At 42.7% G+C, this 19,733-nt stretch overlaps 1 protein-coding gene across 1 annotated transcript in view; it reads left to right on the top strand.

Annotated features, from left to right (window-relative positions):
• The window catches only part of LOC140200684 (testis-specific gene 10 protein-like), a 115,454-nt gene extending 112,099 nt beyond the window's left edge, over positions 1-3,355 (top strand). Inside the window, 1 exon segment of the mRNA XM_072264250.1 lies at positions 2,205-3,355. Within this exon segment, the coding sequence (XP_072120351.1) occupies positions 2,205-2,229 (25 nt within the window). The 3' untranslated portion in view covers positions 2,230-3,355.
• The last annotated feature ends 16,378 nt before the right edge of the window (positions 3,356-19,733 follow it).

Below are 19,733 nucleotides of genomic sequence, written 5' to 3'. Positions count from 1 at the left end.
CCGTGTTTCGGTGAAAACACACGCACAGCATACTCTACTCCTGCTGAGTCACAGTAGCTTTACAAGTGTACAGACATAAATGTAGAAGAGAAGTAGAAAGAATAAAAAATAAGTCACTACAAACAACCTAACGGGAGGAGGCGGTCACTTCCCTGCTATAGGTTGACTCATTCTTGAGTCTAATGGCCAAGGGTAAGAATAACCACATATAGCTCTTGGGAGCAGCACAGTTGTCTTAGTCTGTTACTAAAAGTGCTCTTCTGTTCAGCCAAGGTGGCATGCAGAAGATGAGAAACATTGTCCAGAATTGCCAGGCTTTTCTGTAGGGTCCTTTGTTCCTCCAGTGTGTCTAGTTTGACTCCTATAACAGAGCCAGCCTTTCTAATCAGTTTATTGAGCCTGTTGGCATCATCCGTGTTGATGTCATTGCCCCAGCTCACCACCGCATAGAAGATTGTACTGGCGACAACAGACTGGTAGAACATATGGAGCACATATTCTCAGTGGCCACTTTATTAGGTGCTTCCTCTACCTTAATAATGTGGACACAATGTATGCTCATAATCTTTTGCTGCTGTAGCTGATCCACTTCAAGGTTTGACATGTTGTGCATTCACAGATGCCCTTCTGCAAACCACAATTGTAACACATGGCTATTTGAGTTACCGTTGACTTACTGTCAGCTTGAACCAGTCTGGCCATTCTCCTTTGACCTCTCTCATTAACAAGGCATTTTTACCCACAGAACTGCTGCTCACTGGATTTTTTTTTTTTGTTTTTCACACCATTCTCTGTAAACTCTGGAGCCTAGAGGGGCTCCCAACCTGGGGTCTATGGACTCCTTGCTTAGTGGATTGATACTGCCAGGAGGCATGAAAATCCCAGAAGATCAGCAGTTTCTGAAATACACAAACCACCCTGCCTGACATCAACAATCATTCCATGATCAGTCAGTTAGTTCACATTTCTTCCACATTCTGATATTGGGGCTGAACAACAACTGAACCTCTTGACCATGTCTGAATGCTTTTATGCATCGAGTTCCTGCCACTTGATTGGCTGATTAGGTATTTGCATTTATGAACAGGTGTACAGGTGTACCTAAACAAGAGGCCACTGAGTGTATGTAGGCAGATGGAGTAAATAGATTAACATCATGGCCGGCACTGACATGAAGGGACGAAGGGCCTGTTTCTGTGCTATAATGTTTTGTATAAAAGGGTTGATTCCACAACAATGGAGGTCAGTTTATCTTTGAGAAGCAATTAGTAGGGTTTTGTTCATGGCTCAAATTATTTAGTTGTCACATCTCTGTGCTGCAACATCAAAAACATACTACACAAATATTTGTATCCCTGTTGCATGTTTCCTTACATTAAATGCAAAGAAGTATACAAATGGAAAGTCTGATTGTATACAGTGCACATTACGACGAGGCAGTGAGCTCCCTGCAATTGAGAAACATCATTGGCAACCCATGCTAGGATGGCAAAGCCTCGGCTTGGCACACTTCCAATGATGGGAAAGTGCAAGGGATAGGCATGACAAGGTCCAGGCAGAGGTACGGAACCATGAAAACGAAAGGTGGGTATCGAAGGCAGTGGAGTTGGGGTCACAGGGCGCCTGCAGAGAGGACAAGCAGTGGTGAGAGCAAAGGAAATGTCTGTGAAAAGGAAGATATCCTAGTTTGATCAAGTGCTGGGGGAATTGAGAAGCTTGCCAAGCATTCTGTATCCCAATTCCAGCAAGTATTGTTTTTCTCTCTACTGCCCTCATTCATTTTCTCGAATTATGGTTCGCCAAAGAAATCAACCATGATTAAAAAATACTCATTTCTTTCTCTTTGAGGGCACTGAAAATTACAGCATCACCAACACAGTGGTGAGCTTACCCTATCACAGTCATTCATGCATTGTCTCCATCAGAAACCTTCTCTGCAAATTAAAACATGCTTCTCACTTCCCCATTCTTGATGAAGGGCCACTGGCATGAAAAATTGCCTGTTTCTTGCCCCACTCATTCTGGATCCCTAACATTTTGTGTTGGATCTTGTGATATTTTCTTTTAAAATATGTTGTTGATTTTCTTTGAAAGTACACTTTCTATGCATCAGCCTTTTTCCATCATCTGCAGTTTGTTTTTTTTTACTTTTTAAGTTAAGTTCTGTGTTATTTTAAATTCATATTATTTTTGTTTCCTTCCAGGGCATCATCTTTGAAGGAGTTTTGATGTTGTGACAGTTTATCATTCGGAAAGGCGTATGAACAATTAAAATTCAAGAAGACAATTATTCATTTCAATACAATTAAACTCTGTATTATCAGTTTTGTTTGAACATGTTAATGAAGTTCTCATACTTTCACCTGACATGCCAGAGAATTTTACTTTGCCTATTGCATTTGTTTTTCATTCTCCGGAATTTGGAAAGTTCAAAGAGACGCAACTTTAAAAAAGGTTTTCAGTCATTATCAGGCAAACTACAGACGTTAGTCTGTCTTGCACTGTAGGTCAACTTTATAAATGAATATCATTAACGGAATTTGATCACAGGCATTTCAAAATTCCCAATAAATCCATTGAACCAAGGAATTATTTGTGATAATTTTCTATTGTTGCTGTTATAAAATGGAACAAAAAAGTTAATCTTTATAGACTAGTTTATGAAACACTGCAATCAATTGTATTGCTAATTTTGAAATCTAACTGTAAATATTAATCAGCTAATCCTATATATAATCTACCACTTAATGTGAGTTCAAAAGCAAAGTCTGTAATTGAACTTTATTGATGCTATTTTCTTCACTGGGATACCTTATTAAGCATAGAAAAGTATTTTGCATAATTTTAGCATATTTTATCACCTACAGTGGGGGGATTACTTTTAGACTACAGTGAAGAACTAATGAAAAAGCAAAGCTGGCATGCTCCCTAATATACATTAAAGCTATTAAATTGGTTAAATACTAACAAGTTCAAGTAGTCGATCTCATTTCTATTGTAGACCCAATGCAATCTAGTAACTTATCCCCAAGTTACATTGCTAGTCGGAGAGCCCAGATAGAGATGTGGAAGATGGAGAACCTTGAATAGTATTTGGAAATTCTCTCTTGATGCAGTAAATACTGTCCTGAATAAGAGTTTAGAAATTTCAAAATTCCATTTGTGTTAGAATATGTGGTGGTGATATCCAGGAAACGGATATGATGGCAAAGATGCTAGGCCTGCTGATACAATGACATCATCACAGGTCTATGAACTGTTAGAAAATAGAAAACATTGTATAAATGGTAACCTTGCAAAAAAGAACAGTTTGTTTTTAATACCTGCTGCTAATGTCATCAACAGCAATAAAATACTGATACCATACAATAATCCACCATCTTATTATTCAGTAATTGCTACAAATGTTCAGTATCTGCATCATAGTGGTTTTCTGCACTCTCCTGAAATTCACTGGAACCTCTGTTCCCACCTTCCCCTGAAACTCACAGGACCACTGTCCCCACACTATCCTGAAACTCACCAGGGTCCCTGCTCCCACCGTCCCTGAAACTCATCTGGACCACTATCCCCTCACTACCCTGAAACTCACTGTGACCACTTTCCCCTCCCTACCCTGAAACTTACTGGGACCGCTATTCCCACACTATCCTGAAACTCACAGGACCACTGTCCCCACACTATCCTGAAACTCACCAGGACACTTTCCCCTCACTACTCTGAAACTCACTGGGACCACTATCCCACACTACCCTGAAACTCACTGAGACCACTTTCCCCTCACTACCCTGAAACCCACTGGGACCACTATCCCCACACTATCCTGAAACTCACTGTGACCACTATTCCCACACTACCCTGAAACTCACCAGGGTCCCTGTTCCCACCCTCCCCTGTTACTCAAGTCAATTATCTTTTATCATCTTATTTATTATAAATTTCCATAAATTAAGTCTTGAGCAGACTCTGAGCTGAATTGCTTAATTCTACTCCTATGTCTTATGGATTTTCCCATCTAATAGCATCACAAATAAACCTTTGCCAAACTAGTATGATGGCAGCATAATGGTTAAGTTACTTGCTCACTAATCCAGAGGCTTTGTGTTCAAATCCGACCATGACAGCTGTGGAATTTAAAGTTGGGTAATAATTTGGAATGTTTTTAAACAATTATCATTAGATTAACAGATTGTTATAAAATACAATCTAGTTCATTAACATGCAAACATTAGAGAGGGAATCTGCCATCTACACCTTGTCTGGGTTCTATGTGACCCCATTGTGCTTGATTCTGAAAGGACCTATTTTGTATGCCTTTCTGTTCAGGGATAGTTGGGCATGAGAAATATATAAAAACGGTCTGCATCTTGTAAATCATAAGAAATTCTGAATTAAGGAAGTCCATTGGGATGTAGTGAATTAGATGTGAGCATTCTGTGTTCTTGAATAATCTCTGCAGAGTCACTAACACATCTCCTAGCCTGAAACGTCAACTGTACGTTTTTCTATACAGGCTGCCTTTCCTGCTGAGTTCCTCCAGCATTTTGTGTGTGTTGCGAAGGTGTGTGTCATTCCAGTAGAGGATAGCACTCTGTCTGAGCCAGTAAACCAATAGTCATGGTATTAGCTTCCAATAGTCAGAAGCACATGTGTGTCACCCTCGCTCCGAAGAGAGCTCCAATTGTGCAAAGCGTGTTGCAAATAGGTCTGCATGCTCTTCTTGCTTTAGGTGAATATACTAGTTGTGATTGTTCTGAGGTAAGGCTGTGAATATTGGACTTGTTGGGATGTGGTGGAGTACAAATGCTTTAAGTGTGATTGATGAAGATTGCTGTTTGATGAATAGAGTTGAATCGTACAAGCTATCCTTGTAATTACTAGGAGATGAGATTTTCTGGTCCTCACAGATTTTTATGTCTTCCATATCTTGGGTTCTTTTGGCTTGACTTAGATCCCATTAACAGTTTCCTTCCACTTACTTTACAATGAGTTCCAGAGCTATCTTCTGAAACCTGGGCATAAAAATATCATGCTTTCCATTTCCACCTAAGCCGTGGCACCCCCCCCACCCCACCTCAATTTTGCCCCGTCCACCAAGTGTTCCATTGCTTAGGAATGACTTCCACCTCCAGCTGGTTTCGTAGAGCACAGTCCCTTTGAGAGATGCGGGCATAGCCTCATTTACTGCTAGTTAGATTCAACTTGTGATATCCACTTAGAAAATTCATCTCACAAGTAACTGTAATGAGATATAGTTGTTCACACTGACTGGACACCAAAATTATGATAGCATGCTGGACATTTTTATCTAACCAGTCTTTGCTGCAAGTTGCGATTATGCATTGCAAATTTGGCGGGAGGAGAAGATGGCAGCGCGCGCAGCTCTCTGGTGAAATGATATCGTATCTGTTAAATAGGGGCCATGGACAATTCTGATTTGATGAAGACAGACGTGAGAAGCAGAGGAACATCTGGAGAAATTCTGAAATGCCTGGTTTCGCTGCCGTTGTTACTGTGCGGTCGAGAATCTCCAGAGGGAAAGCCCCAAAATCCCCGGCTTTGCCTGCTGCTGGCGACCGAGGCTGAGGTCGAAGCGTTCGGATAGAGATGGTGCTTGGTACTCGGTGTCGGAGGGCTGATCAGAGCTCAAAGTTTTCAGGCGACTCAGAGTCGGACTGTGGTCCGGCATGGCAGGAAGAGTTTTCTTCCTTCTCCCGTCTGCGTGAGATGTGGGACTTTCGAGAGACTTTGAACTTTTTTTTACTGTGCCATGGATTGTTCTTCATCAAGTTATGGTATTGTTGCACTGTTGTAACTATATGTTATAATTATGTGGTTTTGTTAGTTTTTCAGTCTTGGTCTGTCCTGTGTTTCTGTGATATCACACCGGAGGAATATTGTATCATTTCTTAATGCATGCATTACTAAATGACAGTAAAAGCGGACTGCGTGTTCTCATAATCTAATCTAATTTACTTTAGCATATAAATTTGGCTTCTTTCCCCCAACACTTGTGAGGCTGAATGATAATCAATGCAAAGTGTTTAAAATGACAAAGGGATTTGTTGGGATAGATATTAAGAAAGAATTTCCTTTGCTGTGGAAATACTGAACTAGGAGACAATAAAAATGGAGGGCTTTGTAGGAGGGAAGGGTTAGATTGATCTTAGAATAAATTGAAAGTTTGGCACAATACTGTGGGCCGAAGGGCCACAGTGTTATGCGTATTACACAATACATGTGTAATGTTCTATGCTGTTAGAAGTCACTGGTGACGTACAAAATTTCTCATTCGACTATTGTGAAACAGCATAGTTAAGATTACCTGCATTCGATTTACAAACTGCATTACCTCTCGTGCAGCAAAAGTAACTCTTTGTCAAATACTTTTTTTCATGCTTGAAGAAAGCAATTTGATCCCCTAGACTTGATATGGAAAAAAAGTGTAGAATACAATGGCAACCCTCACTTACAGACATATAATTCTGCTGCAATTAGATCGGTGTAGCTCAGTTTCAGAAGTCCTCAAGTTTACTGTAGTTTATATCAAAAAATATTAACGGAACAACAATGAGCTCCACAGATTAATATGTTGAAGTAGTCCATGGTTTCACATTTCTTTTAATTATATCGCTTACAAAGAATTAATTGTTGTGGTGGTTTTCCTCAGTGACCAGTTCTGATACTATAAGGGAAGGTCCTTCGAAGATGCTTGCTAAAATATGGTGAAGTTAATAATTATACATTCCCACATATAACATTACAAATTTGTCCAAGGTTATGCTAGACAAACAGTTTTTGCTCAAGATCCATATTCATACGTTTCAGGAATACAGGCAGCTTAAACGTTCCATGAGAATGCCCAAAAATAGACTCGAGACTCAAGACTCTGCAGATGTTGGAATCGAGAGCAATGCACAAGATGCTGGAGAAACTCAGAAGATCAGTGAGCATCTCTGGAGCTTAGTGAATGGCTGATGTTTCAAGTTGAGACCCTTCATCTTATCTGTATGCTCTTTCTCTCTCTTTCCATCTTCACTCTTGTATAATTTATATTCTCTGTTGCAAGCAAGTTTTCCATTGCACCAGTATTAAGTTTAAGTTGAACTTCTTATTGAGCCATAGAACATTACAACACAGAAATAGGTCCTTCGGCCTGTCTAGTCTATGCCAAACTATTAATCTGCCTAGTCCTATCGTCCTGCACAAGGACCATAGCCTTCCATACCCCACCATCCATGTACCTATCCATGGTGCGGTAGTGTAGCACAACGCTTTACAGTATCAGTAACCAGGGTTCAATTTCAGCGCTATTGACCTGGGCCAATTTTCTCTCTCTGCAGTTAGCATTGTAACTGCCTGCACTGTGGGTAGATGTTGAACAATTTTCTTTGCTGTGGAAATCCAAAACAAGGATATATATAATATGTTAGAGGTTACTCGTGGCACATAGATATGGCTCCGGTTGCTCTGCTAACTGAAGTGGAGACAGGGAAAGAGATTCTTTATTGCTAGGGCTTTTAAAGACAATATTAGGTCCTTTGGAGAGTGAAAGGGAGGAGGCCACTGATGAGGTAGAAGTCTAGCTTCACCATTTTTCTAGCAAGTTTCAAAACTGAACACCTCAAGCTATGAATATCATTCACTGCATCTTGCCCTGATAACCGTTACCCTACCTTTATAGCCAGGGCTAGTAATGGGGACGAGCTCCCTCTACCTATTAAATGCTCCCAATGGTGTGCACCTCAGACGTGAAAGAATAGGACCTATCAAGTGTGACAGTGGGAAAGTGTGTATGGAACCGGAGAAATAGCAGAGGTACTTAATGAATACTTTACTTCAGTATTCACTATAGAAAAGGATCTTGGTGATTGTAGTGATGACTTGCAGCAGACTGAAAAGCTTGAGCATGTAGATAGGATGTGGAAGCCATAAGAAAGGGTGCAGAGGAGATTTACAAGGATGTTGCCTGGGTTGGGTAGCATGCCTTATGAAAGCAGGTTGAGTGAACTCAGCCTTTTCTCCTTGGAGTGATGGAGAATGAGAGGTGACCTGATAGAGGTGCAAAAGATGATGAGCGGCATTGATCGTGTGGATAGTCAGAGGCTTTTTCCCAGGGCTGAAATGGTTGCTACAAGAGGACACAGGTTTAAGGTGCTGGGGAGTAGGTACAGAGGAGATGTCAGGGGTAAGTTTTTTACGCAGAGAGTGGTGAGTGCGTGGAAAGGGCTGCCGGCAACGGTGGTGGAGGCGGATACGATAGGGTCTTTCAAGAGACTTTTGGATAGGTACATGGAGCTTAGAAAAATAGAGGGCTATGGGTAAGCCTAGTATATTTCTATGGTAGGGACATGTTTGGCACAACTTTGTGGGCCGAAGGGCCTGTATTGTGCTGTTGATTTTCTATGTTTCTGTTTCTAAATATCCTCTGACAACTAAGTCCAGCTTCTGGCCTTTACCTGTGGCTTAGCTACTAAGCGCTGCAGAACCATTTCTACTGACAGGAGAAGGGGCAAAGGTGGGTTACTGGTGCCTTAAAACCAGTTGCTTCGGGCAGATGTGCATCAGCCGTGGTTGGCAGCTCATCTAGCTTATTTAGGAGAAGAAAAACTAATCTCAAACCTCTGCTGCCTTTTAAGCTGTGCCCGTTCATGGGGAATGCTTCGGAAGTAAACCCTGACGGAAAAATCCAGAGCCAGAGTCCCTAAACAGCCCTACATTGAGTTCAATGCTGACTGGCAACTCCCATGACCCCGCTGGTACCAAACTCTTTTGGTCTCTGCTGTTCTTTTGGGTTCATCAGATGTGTGGAGAGGGGGAGCACGCTATGTGGGCAACAGCTTGCTCTCTATATTGTACTGCCCAGATTTGTGCAATCTAGACAGCTAGGACGCAATATCCAAGGTCAACACTGACTGATGGAGGCCTTAGACTCAGACAGACCCTTAAGAAGAAATCTCAACTACCATAGTTGTATGAGGGTCTCCGATGTTGCAAATGCCATTCCTGGGACATTTGACTACCAAGGTAAACTTTGTATCATTGGGACCATAACATTTTTACACTTGATTCTTGAGTCCCAGTGAAGTGTGTCAGCCCATAATGTTGACTCTTTTTCTTTTCTGTGGATGCTGCCTGACCTGCTGAGTTCCTCCAGCATTTGTTTATGCTACTCTGGATTTCCAACATCTGCAGAATCTCTTATATTTTTGCTCAGCGACCGACTTTGGGCATTTACACAGCCTAAAATTTTAGTTAGAATTCCGACAATAATGCGACTTGACACTTTTCATTACAGAACAACGCTTTACTTTCCATGCAAACATCAACACACGTCAGTATACCAGCATTTGTGTACAATGCTACACAAGTAAAATACCTGTCGACCAGTCAGTAGGGAACATGCTCCAACAGCTGTTTCTCTAACATGAATTTCTCTATCTTTTGGTTATTTCTCCCCCTTTCTTCTTTTTCAAATCATCATTCTGGCAAGTCTCTCACCCTTCTCACTTACCTGTCACCTCCCTCTCTTCCATGGTCCACTGTCCATTACCATTAGATTCCTCCTCCTTCAGCTCTTTACCCCTTCCACCTACCCCCTCTCAGCTTCTCACTTCATCCCTCGCTCACCTTCCCCTTCACCTTTCACCTGCCAGCTCGTACTTCTTCCTCTCTCTCTACCCTCTTATTTTGGCCTCTGCACCCTTCCTTTCCAGCCCTGATGAAGGGTCTCAGCCCTGAAATATCAAATGTTTATTCCCTCTACAGATGCTGCCTGTCTTGCTGAATTCCTCCAGTATCTTGTGTGTGTTGTGTAGCTGTTTATTACAAAAGTTGTTAAAATTTAAGCTCCCGGCTACACTGGATATTTTATTTCATTTCTATTGTTATCACTCTCTTCTACCTGTTGGGCACGTGGCCTAATGGTTAAGGCGTTCGTCTAGTATCTCAAGGTCGCTGGTTCAAGCCTCAACTGTGGCAGCGTGTTTGTGTCCTGGAGCAAGGCACTTAACCACACATTGAACTAATGTCTGTGCGAGGAGTGGCGCCCCATGCAGACTTCCAATCTGCACCTTACGCAGGCCTCTCATGGCCTGAGTCGACGTTCCCCCCACCCCCCCTCCACCTGGAACTCTGCCAAAGCTGTATGCTTTACTTCCAACATCTTCTCTATTTACTCTAGACTTCCTTTGCAAGTCACCTGGTATCTATAAGTAACTTTTCCAACTAGTTTCCCGTGGATATGCAAGTATAACTCTAGTAATCTAAAATCCTCGGGATTTTGGTGTGGACAAAAGATTTTCTGGAGTACCGGATATTATTCCAGTTAATAATCCCACACGCTCTAAAATTCACCATATTTTAGATGTTGTACAGTATTACTTCTTTTTCAGTGAACCTGTTAAATTTAAAGGGCAATACACACAATATGCTGGAGAAGCTCAGCAGGTCAGGCAGCATCTATGGATGGTAATAAACAGTCGATGTTTCGGGCGGAGTCCTGATGAGACGTCGACTGTTTACTCCCATCCATAGTTGCTGCCTGACCTGCTGAGCTCCTCCAGCACGTTGTGTGTATTGCTCTAGGTTTCCAGCATCTGCAGTACCTCTTGTGCCTAAAATTTAAAGGGTGAGTAGGAATGGTTGTCCAGGAGAGAATTCAGGGAATGTGGGAATGGGGGCACTGGTGAATTTTGAAGATATGTGGGTGCAGCAGCTACTAGTGAGTTTCAGAGCAGGTGGGAACAGTGATCCTGGTGAGTTTCAGGGTAGTTGGGAATTGTGGCCCTGGTAAGTTTCAGGGGAGGGTGGGAACAGGAGCCCCAGTGAGTTTCAGGGTAGTCTGGAAGAGAATGATCACAATAGAAATGAAATAAAATACCCAGTGTAGCCAGGAGCTTAAATATTAACAACTTTTGTAATAAACATGAGAAATTCTGTAGATGTTGGAAATCAAAAGCAGCACACACAACATGCTGAAGGAACTCAGCAGGCCAGGCAGCATCTATGGAGATGAATAAACAGTCAATGTTTCAGGTCAATCCTTTCTTCAGGACTAGAACGGTAGGGGGAGGGGATGGAGGATAGCTAGATAATGATAGGTGAAGCCAGGTAAGTAAAGGACTGGAGAGGAATGAATCTGATAGGAGAGGAAAGTGAATCATAGGAGAAAGGGAAGGAGGAGGGGACCCAGGGGAGGTGATAGGCAGATGAGAAGATGTAAGAGGCCAGAGTGAGGAACAGATGGAAAGGGAAGAGGGGAGGGTAATTTTTTTTTACCGGAAGGAGAAATCGATATTCATGCCATCAGGTTGGATGTTACCCAGATGGAATAAGGTGTTCCTTCTCCACCCTGAGGATGGCCTTATCATGGCACAAGAGGAGCCCATGGACCGACACATTGGAATGGAAATGGGAGTTGGAATTAAAACCTTTGGCCACCGGGCAGTTCTGCTTTTGGCGAATGGAGCGGAGGTGCTCCACAAAGTAGTCCCACAATTTACGACGGGTCACACCAGTGTGAAGGAGACCGCATCGGGAGCACTGGACACAATAGACAACCCCAGCAGATTCACAGGTGAAGTGTTGCCTCACCTGGAAGGACTGTTTGGAGCGGTGAATGGAGGTGAGGGAGAAGGTAACCAGCTACATGACACACACACACAATGCCGGAGGAATTCAGCATGTCAGGGCAGCATCTGTGGAGGGGAATAGACATATATTTCGGGCTGTCACCCTTCATCAGGACTAAGGGAAGGGGCAGTAGTCAAAGTAAGAAGGTTGGGGAGGGGAAGGAGTACAAGCTGGCAGGTGATAGATGAAGCCAGTTGAGAGGGAAGTTGGGTGGCAGAGGGGCGATGAAGTGAGGAGCTGGGATGGGATAGGTAAAGGAGGTAAAGGGTTGAAGAAGAAGGAAACAAATAGGAAAGGATGGTGGAAAATGTAAGAAAGGGAAGGAGGGGAGGAGCCAGATGGAGGTGTTGGGTAGGTGAGGAAAAGAGAAGGGGTGAGAAGGTGACCAGAAGGTTGAAGGGAAAAAGAGGGAAGTGGTGGGGGGGGGGGGGGGTAGAAATTACCAGAAATTAGATAAATTGATGTTAGGAAATCAGCAGTCTGAGTATGTCCCCTACCAAATGGCCAACAAGTAATTTATTTGTGTAGCATTGTACACAAATGCTGGCGTACTAACATGGTTTGATCTTTGTATGGAAAGTAAAATGTTTTTCTGCAATGAAAGCTGTCATTGCATTATTGAGAGAAACCTTTGGGAGTTCTATGTACAATTTTAGGCTGTGTAAATGCCCAATCAAAGCCCACTGATAAATAGAAACATGAGAGATTCTCAGATGCTGGAAATCCAAGACTCTTCATTAAGACTATAGAATCAAGCAGAAAAACCCTTTGTACCCATTGATACAAAGTTAACATTGGTAGTCAACTATCCCAGGAATAGCTTATATAGAAATGGAGACCCTCATACAGTTAGAATAGTTGAGATTTCTTCATAAAGTTTGATTTTGATTTTAACATTCACTGTAAGTTTGGGTTCGATTTCAACATTTAAGAGAAATGTGGAGAATGGATGTGAAAGCACAGAGGAACATCTGAAGAAATTTCTGAAACGCTCATTTGCTGCTGTCATTACTGCGTGATCGGGAATCTTTCGGAGGGTAGGCCTCAAAATTCCCGGCTTTGCCTGCTGTTGCCGACTGAGATTGAGGTCGAATCGTTCAGACAGAGATGGTGCTCAGTACTCGGTGTTGGAGAGCTGATCAGAGCTCAAAGTTTTCGGATGACTCAGAGTCGGATTGTGGTCGGCATGGCAGGGAGAGTTTTTCTTCCTTCTCCCGTCTGCGTGAGATGTGGGACATTTGAGAGACTTTGAACTTTTACTGTGCTCGTGGACTTCTTCATCAAGTTATGGTATTGTTGCACTGTTGTAACTATATGTTATAATTATGTGGTTTTGTCAGTTTTTTCAGTCTTGGTCTGTCCTGTGTTTTGTGATATCACACCGGAGGAAATATTGTATCATTTCTTAATGCATGCATTACTAAATGACAATAAAAGAGGACTACATGTGTCATTATCTTAAAAAAAAGTACGTGGATAGAAGGGATATGGTCTAGGTGCAGGTCGATAGGACTAGGCAGATTAATAGGTCAGCATAATGTAGATACGCCGAAGAGCCTGTTTCAGTGCTGTAGTTTTCTATAACTCTCTAAAGGAAGGGTAATGCATATTGGAAAAGGTTTCATGAATGATATTTCTGGTATTGGAATATTCGTACCAAACCTTGCTAGAAAAGTGGTGAAGCTTGAATTCTACCCCAATAGTGGTCTCCTTTCTTTCACTTTACAAAGGACCTAATATTGCCTTCTGGAACCCTGGGTATAAAGAATCTTACTCCCTGTCTCCACTTTATCGGCAAAGCAACCAGAGCCAAATCTGCACTCAGTGGCCACACTTATTAGGTACACCAGATTGCTAATGCAAATATCTAATCAGCCAATCATGTGGCAGCAACTTAATGCATAAAAGCATGCATACATGGTCAGAAGATTCAGTTGTTGTTCAGACCAAACATCAGAATGGGGAAGAAACTTGATCTAAGTGACTTTGACCATGGAATGATTGTTGGTGCCAGATGGGGTGGTTTGAGTATCTCAGAAACTGCTGATCTCTAAAGAGTTTCATGCACAACAATCTCTAGAGTTTACAGGGAACAGTGTGAAAAACAAAAAAAAACATCCAATGAACAGTAGTTCTGTGGGCAAAAATGCCTTGTTAATGAGATAGTTCAGAGGACAATGGCCAGACTGGTTCAAGCTGACAGGAGGGTGTGTGTGTGTAGCTTCTGTCGATCGTGGTCGACCATGGGTACTGCGCCTCTGGTAGTCACTGGTTTGTCGAGCAGCGTCGACTGTGGCTATTGAGGCCGATCCTGGAACGGCAGGCTCTGCCACAGTTGCTGCATGTGTAGGGCATCGTGGAATTGTTGTCCGCTGTCTGCTGTCCTCTCCCTTTAGCTCTCCACTCCTCAAACTGACACAGGATCACTCTTTCACCTTGCTGTAGGTGTTGCTGAAGAGTACCTCGCCATTTGTTGCGGTCATCTGCTGTATCCTCCCAGCGCTCTGTGTTGATTTTTAAGGCTTTCATGTCACGTTTGCAGAGGTCCTTGAAGCGAAGCTGGGGTCTACCAACGTTCCTCTTGCCCGTTGCTAGTTCTCTGTAGAGGATGTCCTTTGGCAGTCTACGATCCTTCATACGACAGATGTGGCCCAGCCTGTGCAGTCTGCGTTGTCAAGTGTGAACATTGTAGGAAGTCCAGCGCAGGAGTGGACCTCAGAGTTTGGGACTTTGTCTTTTCAGATGATGCCGAGGATGGGATGGAGGCTGCACAGGTGAAAAATATTGAGTTTCCTCTCCTGTTTGGAGTAGGTATTCCAAGTCTCACTACCGTACAGGAGGGTGCTGATAACACATGCATTGTACACAGCAGTCTTGGTCTTTGTAGCAAGTTTCAGATTCTCCCAGACCCACGAGGAGAGTCGAGCAAGGATCGATGCTGTTTTGCCGATACGCCTATTGATTTCAGCATCGAGGGAGAGAGTGTCGCTAATGGTTGACTCCAAGTATGTGAACTCGTGGACCACTCCTAGATCGTAATTGTCGATGGTAATGACTGGTGTCTCCACTACGTTCTGGGCAAGGACATCTGTTTTCTTTATGCTGATGGTAAGCCCGAATTTTTGCATACCTTTGAGAAGTGGTCCATGAGAGTTTATAGTTGCTGTTTGGTGTGTGAAGTTATAGCTGCGTCATCGGCAAAGAGCATGTCACGTATTAAGATCTTTTGCACCTTTGTTCTTGCTCTCAGGTGCACAGGGTTGAACAGCCGACCATCAGACCTGGTGTGCATGTAGATGCCTTCTGTTGACATCCCAAACACGTGCTTCAATAGCATAGAGAAGAAGAGGCCAAATAATGTTGGGGCGAACACGTATCCTTGTTTGACTCCACTACGAATAGCGAAGGGTTCTGATGAGCTGCCATCATACTGAACAGTAGCCCTCATGTCGTAATGGAATGATTTGATGATACTTTGGAGTTTTGGGGGACAGCCAATCTTGAGGAGAATCTGAAAGAGCCCATCCCTGCTGACAAGGTCGAATGCCTTCGTCAAGTCGATGAAAGCGAAATAGAGGGGTTTCTGTTGTTCTTTGCACTTCTGGGGTTGACGGACTGAGAAAATCATGTCGACAGTTGACCTCCTTGTGCGAAAATCACATTGGGACTCGGTAGACCCGTTCTGCCAGAGTTTGTAGATGTGCCAGAGCTACACGAGCAAAGACTTTGCCAAGGGAGATACCCATGTAGTTATTGCAGTCGCTCCTCTCACCCTTGTTCTTGTACAAAGTGACGATTTTGGAATCACGTATATCCTGTGGTACGGCTCCTTCCTTCCAGCACTGACGGAGGACCTCATGTAAAGGTTGGAGGAGTGAGCTCTTTCAGTGTTTGATCATGTCTGGAGGAATCCCATCATTGCCAGGAGCTTTCCCTGGGGCCAGACTGTCAATTGCCTTGCTGAGGTCCTCAATGGTTGGTTCGGAGTCGAGTTCATCCATGACTGGTAGACAATTGATGGCTGAGCTAACAACAACATTTTCCCTCGAGTAGAGCTCTGAGTAGTGTTCTACCCAGAGTTCCATCTGCTTGCTTTTATCGGTGATTATTTCACCGCTGGATGACAGTAAGTCAAATAACCACGTGTTACAACAGTGGTGTGCAGAAGAGCATCTCTGAATACACAACACATCAAACCTTGAAATGGATGGGCTTCAGCAGCAGAAGACCATGAACATACCTTCACTGGCCACTTGATTAAGAACAAGGTACCGAATAAAGTGGCCATTGAGGGTATATTATATATAAGGTCCTTTCTGTTTGATTGTTTACATATTTAATTTTCTAGCCACTAGTACATTGGAAAAAGAACAGATTCACTCTACACCAATGGCACTTGTTGCTGATTTTTTTTCATAGAAATCCCTGTTGAAAAAACCTGGTAATGAACATCTCTCTCTAACACCATAGACAGGAAGGGATCTCTCTGTGTGGGGAAAACCACTGATGTTAACACTGTAGGGCAGGGTAGATTGGAAGTCCCATTTTATATTGTGTATTCCATTGGGCTTGCTCTTATTAATCTTTCCATCTTATGCTCCGACGGCAGAAGTTTGATAAACAACAAGGTAAGTAATAACCTTCAAGTTATTTAAGGACTTTCCACTACCTAATGAAAGCAGTCACCTGTTTATTATAAACAACTGAACTGGCTTGTTTTAAATGTTAATTGTTAGGGCGAAGATGCTCAGAGCAGTCAATGGTAACACAATAATGTTAACTGATGTAAATCCCATAGCAATATTGAATCTAAAAGCCCTTTTAAAAATATATTCATTTTGGGACAAAAGGCCAGCAATTGTTGCCCTTCTGAAGACAATGCGGAACTATCTGAACTGTTGCAATCTTTTTGGTGAAGGTTCTTCCACAGTGCTGTTGGGCAAGGAGCTCCAAGATTTAAACCCGGCAATGACAGCTGAGATACAGTAAAATTGCAGTTGACAGGATGAGTTGCAACATAAAAAGGCAGACAAAGAGCGTGAATACAGGATTGAAGGTGTTAGATTTTAAAGCACACAGTATATGGAAAAAGGTAGATGAACTTGCAGCACAGTTGCAGATTGGCATGTGTGTTGTTGTAGGCATCACTGAATCATGGCTGAAAGAAGATTACAGCTGGGAGCTTAATGTCCAAGGATACACATTGTATCGAAAAGACAGACAGGAAGGCAGAGTAGGCAGCATTGCTGTATTGGTAAAAAATTAAATCAAGTCATTAGAAAAAGGTGACATAGGGTTGGAAGCTATTGAATCATTGTGGATAGAGCTAAGGAACCGCAAGGGTAAAAAGACCCTGAACGAAGTTGTATACAGACCCCCAAACAGTAGTAAGGATTTGGTCTATAAATTACAACAGGAGATAGAAAATACATGCCAAAGGGGCAATGCTACAATAGTCTTGGGGGATTTCAATGCACAGGTAGATCGGGAAAATCAATTTGGTGCAGGATTCCAGGGGGTGATGTTTCCAGAGTGCCTATGAGTTGGCTTTTTAGAGCAGCTCATGGTTAAGCCCTCTAGGGGATCAGCTATACTGGATTGGGTGTTGTGCAATGAACCAGAATTGATTAGAGAGCTTAAGGTAAAAGAACCCTTAAGGGAAAGTGATCACTGCACACTTCACCCTGAAATCTGAGAAACAGAACATAAAAGCCAAAGAGAGGGTAAATAATAGAGCAAAAATTAGTGGAAAATTAGAGGATTGGGATGCTTTTAAAAACCAACAGAAGGCAACTTAAAAGTCATTAAAATGGTAAAGATGGAATACAAAAGTAAGCTAGCCAGTAATATTAAAGAGGATACCAAAAGTTTCTTCAGATATGTAAAGTGTAAAAGAGAGGCGAGTGTGGATATTGGCCCACTGGAAAATGATGATGGAGAGGTAGGAATGGGGAACAATGAAATGGCAGATGAACTGAAGAAGAATTTTGCATCAGTCTTCACTGTGGAAGACACCAGTAGTACGGTGGAAGTTCCAGGTGTCAGGGATCATGAAGTGTGTGAAGTTACCATAACTAGACAGAAGTGGTGTTCCACAGGGGTCCGTGTTGGGGCCACTTCTTTTTACATTGTACATCAACGATTTGGATTATCGAATAGATGGCTTTGTGGCTAAGTTTGCTGATGATACGAAGATAGGTGGAGGGACCAGTAGTGCTGAGGAAACAGAGAGTCTGCAGAGAGACTTGGATAGATTGGAAGAATGGGCAAAGAAGTGGCAAATGAAATACAATGTTGGAAAGTGTATGGTTATGCACTTTGGCAGAAGAAATAAACGTGCAGACTATTATTTAAATAGGGAAAGAACTCAAAGTTCTGAGATGCAAGAGGACTTGGGAGTCCTCGTACAGGATACCCTTAAGGTTAACCTCCAGGTTGAGTCAGTAGTGAAGAAGGCGAATGCAATGTTGGCATTCATTTCTAGAGGAATAGAGTATAGGAGCAGGGATGTGATGTTGAGGCTCTGTAAGGCGCTGGTGAGACCTCACTTGGAGTACTGTGGGCAGTTTTGGTCTCCTTATTTAAGAAAGGATGTGCTGACGTTGGAGGGGGCACAGAGAAGATTCACTAGAATGATTCCGGGAATGAGAGAGTTAACATATGAGGAACGTTTGTCTGCTTTTGGACTATATTTCTTGGAGTTTAGAGGAATGAGGGGAGACCTCGTAGAAACATTTCGAATGTTGAAAGGCATGGACAGAGTGGGTGTGGCAAAGTTGTTTCCCATGATGGGGGAGTCTAGTACGAGAGGGCATGACTTAAGGATTGAAGGGCGCCCATTCAGAACAGAAATGCAAAGAAATTTTTTTAGTCAGAGGGTGGTGAATCTATGGAATTTGTTGCCATGGGCAGCAGTGGAGGCCAAGTCATTGGGTGTATTTAAGGCAGAGATTGATAGGTATCTGAGTAGCCAGGGCATCAAAGGTCATGGTGAGAAGGCGGGGGAGTGGGATTAAATGGGAGAATGGATCAGCTCATGATAAAATGGCGGAGCAAACTCGATGGGCCGAATGGCTGACTTCTGCTCCTTTGTCTTATGGTCTTATGGTCTAAGGTTCTTCGGAAACTGAAAGATCTGAAAGTAGATAAGTCACCTGCACCAGATGGTGTACACCCCAGGGTTCTGAACGAGATGGCTGAAGAGATTGTGGAAGCATTAGTAAAGATCTTCAAAGAACCACTAGATTCTGTTATGGCTCTGGAGAATTGGAAAATTGCAAATATCACTCCACTTTTCAAGAAGGGCGAGAGACAGAAGAAAGGAAACTATAGGCTAATTAGTCTGACCTCCGTGGTTGGAATGGTGTTGGAGTCAATTATTAAGGATAAGGTCTCATCAGGGTACTTAGAGGCACATGATAAAATAGGCCATAGCCAGCATGGTTTCCTCAAGGGAAAATTTTGCCTGACAAATCTGCTGGAATTATTTGAAGAAATATCAAGCAGGATAGACAAAGATGAACTGATTGATGTTGTGTACTTGGATTTTCAGAAGGCCTTTGACAATGAGCCACATGTGAGGCTGCTTAACAAGCTATGAACACATGGTATTACAGGATTGATTGTAGCATGGATAAAGCGGTGGCTGATTGTCAGGAGGCAAATAAAAATAGCCTTTTCTGATTGGCTGCTGGTGATGTCGAGTGTTCCAAAGGGGTATGTGTTGGGATCGATTCTTTTTACATTGTGTCAATGATTTGGATGATGAAATTGATGCCTTTGTTGCAAAATTGCTGTAAGTCATCCCTACAATCGCCAAGGTTCTTTTCTGTAGTGAATACTGAAGCAGAGTATTCATTAAGTACCTTCGCTGTCTCCTTTGGTTCCATACACACTTTTTCACTATCACACTTGATTTGTCCTATTCTCTCACATCTTGTTCTCTTGCTCTTCACATACTTGTAGAATGCCTTGGGGTTTTCCTTAATCCTGTCCACCAAGGCCTTCTCATGGCCCCTTCTGGCTCTCCTAATTTCATTCTTAAGCTCCTTCCTGCTAGCCTTATAATCTTCTAGATTTCTATCATTACCTACGTAGTT

This window comes from Mobula birostris, chromosome 7 (assembly GCF_030028105.1).
Source record: "Mobula birostris isolate sMobBir1 chromosome 7, sMobBir1.hap1, whole genome shotgun sequence".
Lineage (NCBI taxonomy): Eukaryota > Metazoa > Chordata > Chondrichthyes > Myliobatiformes > Myliobatidae > Mobula > Mobula birostris.
The sequence above is the reverse complement of the archived record's forward strand: the minus strand, read 5'-3'. Positions and strand labels throughout refer to the sequence as shown.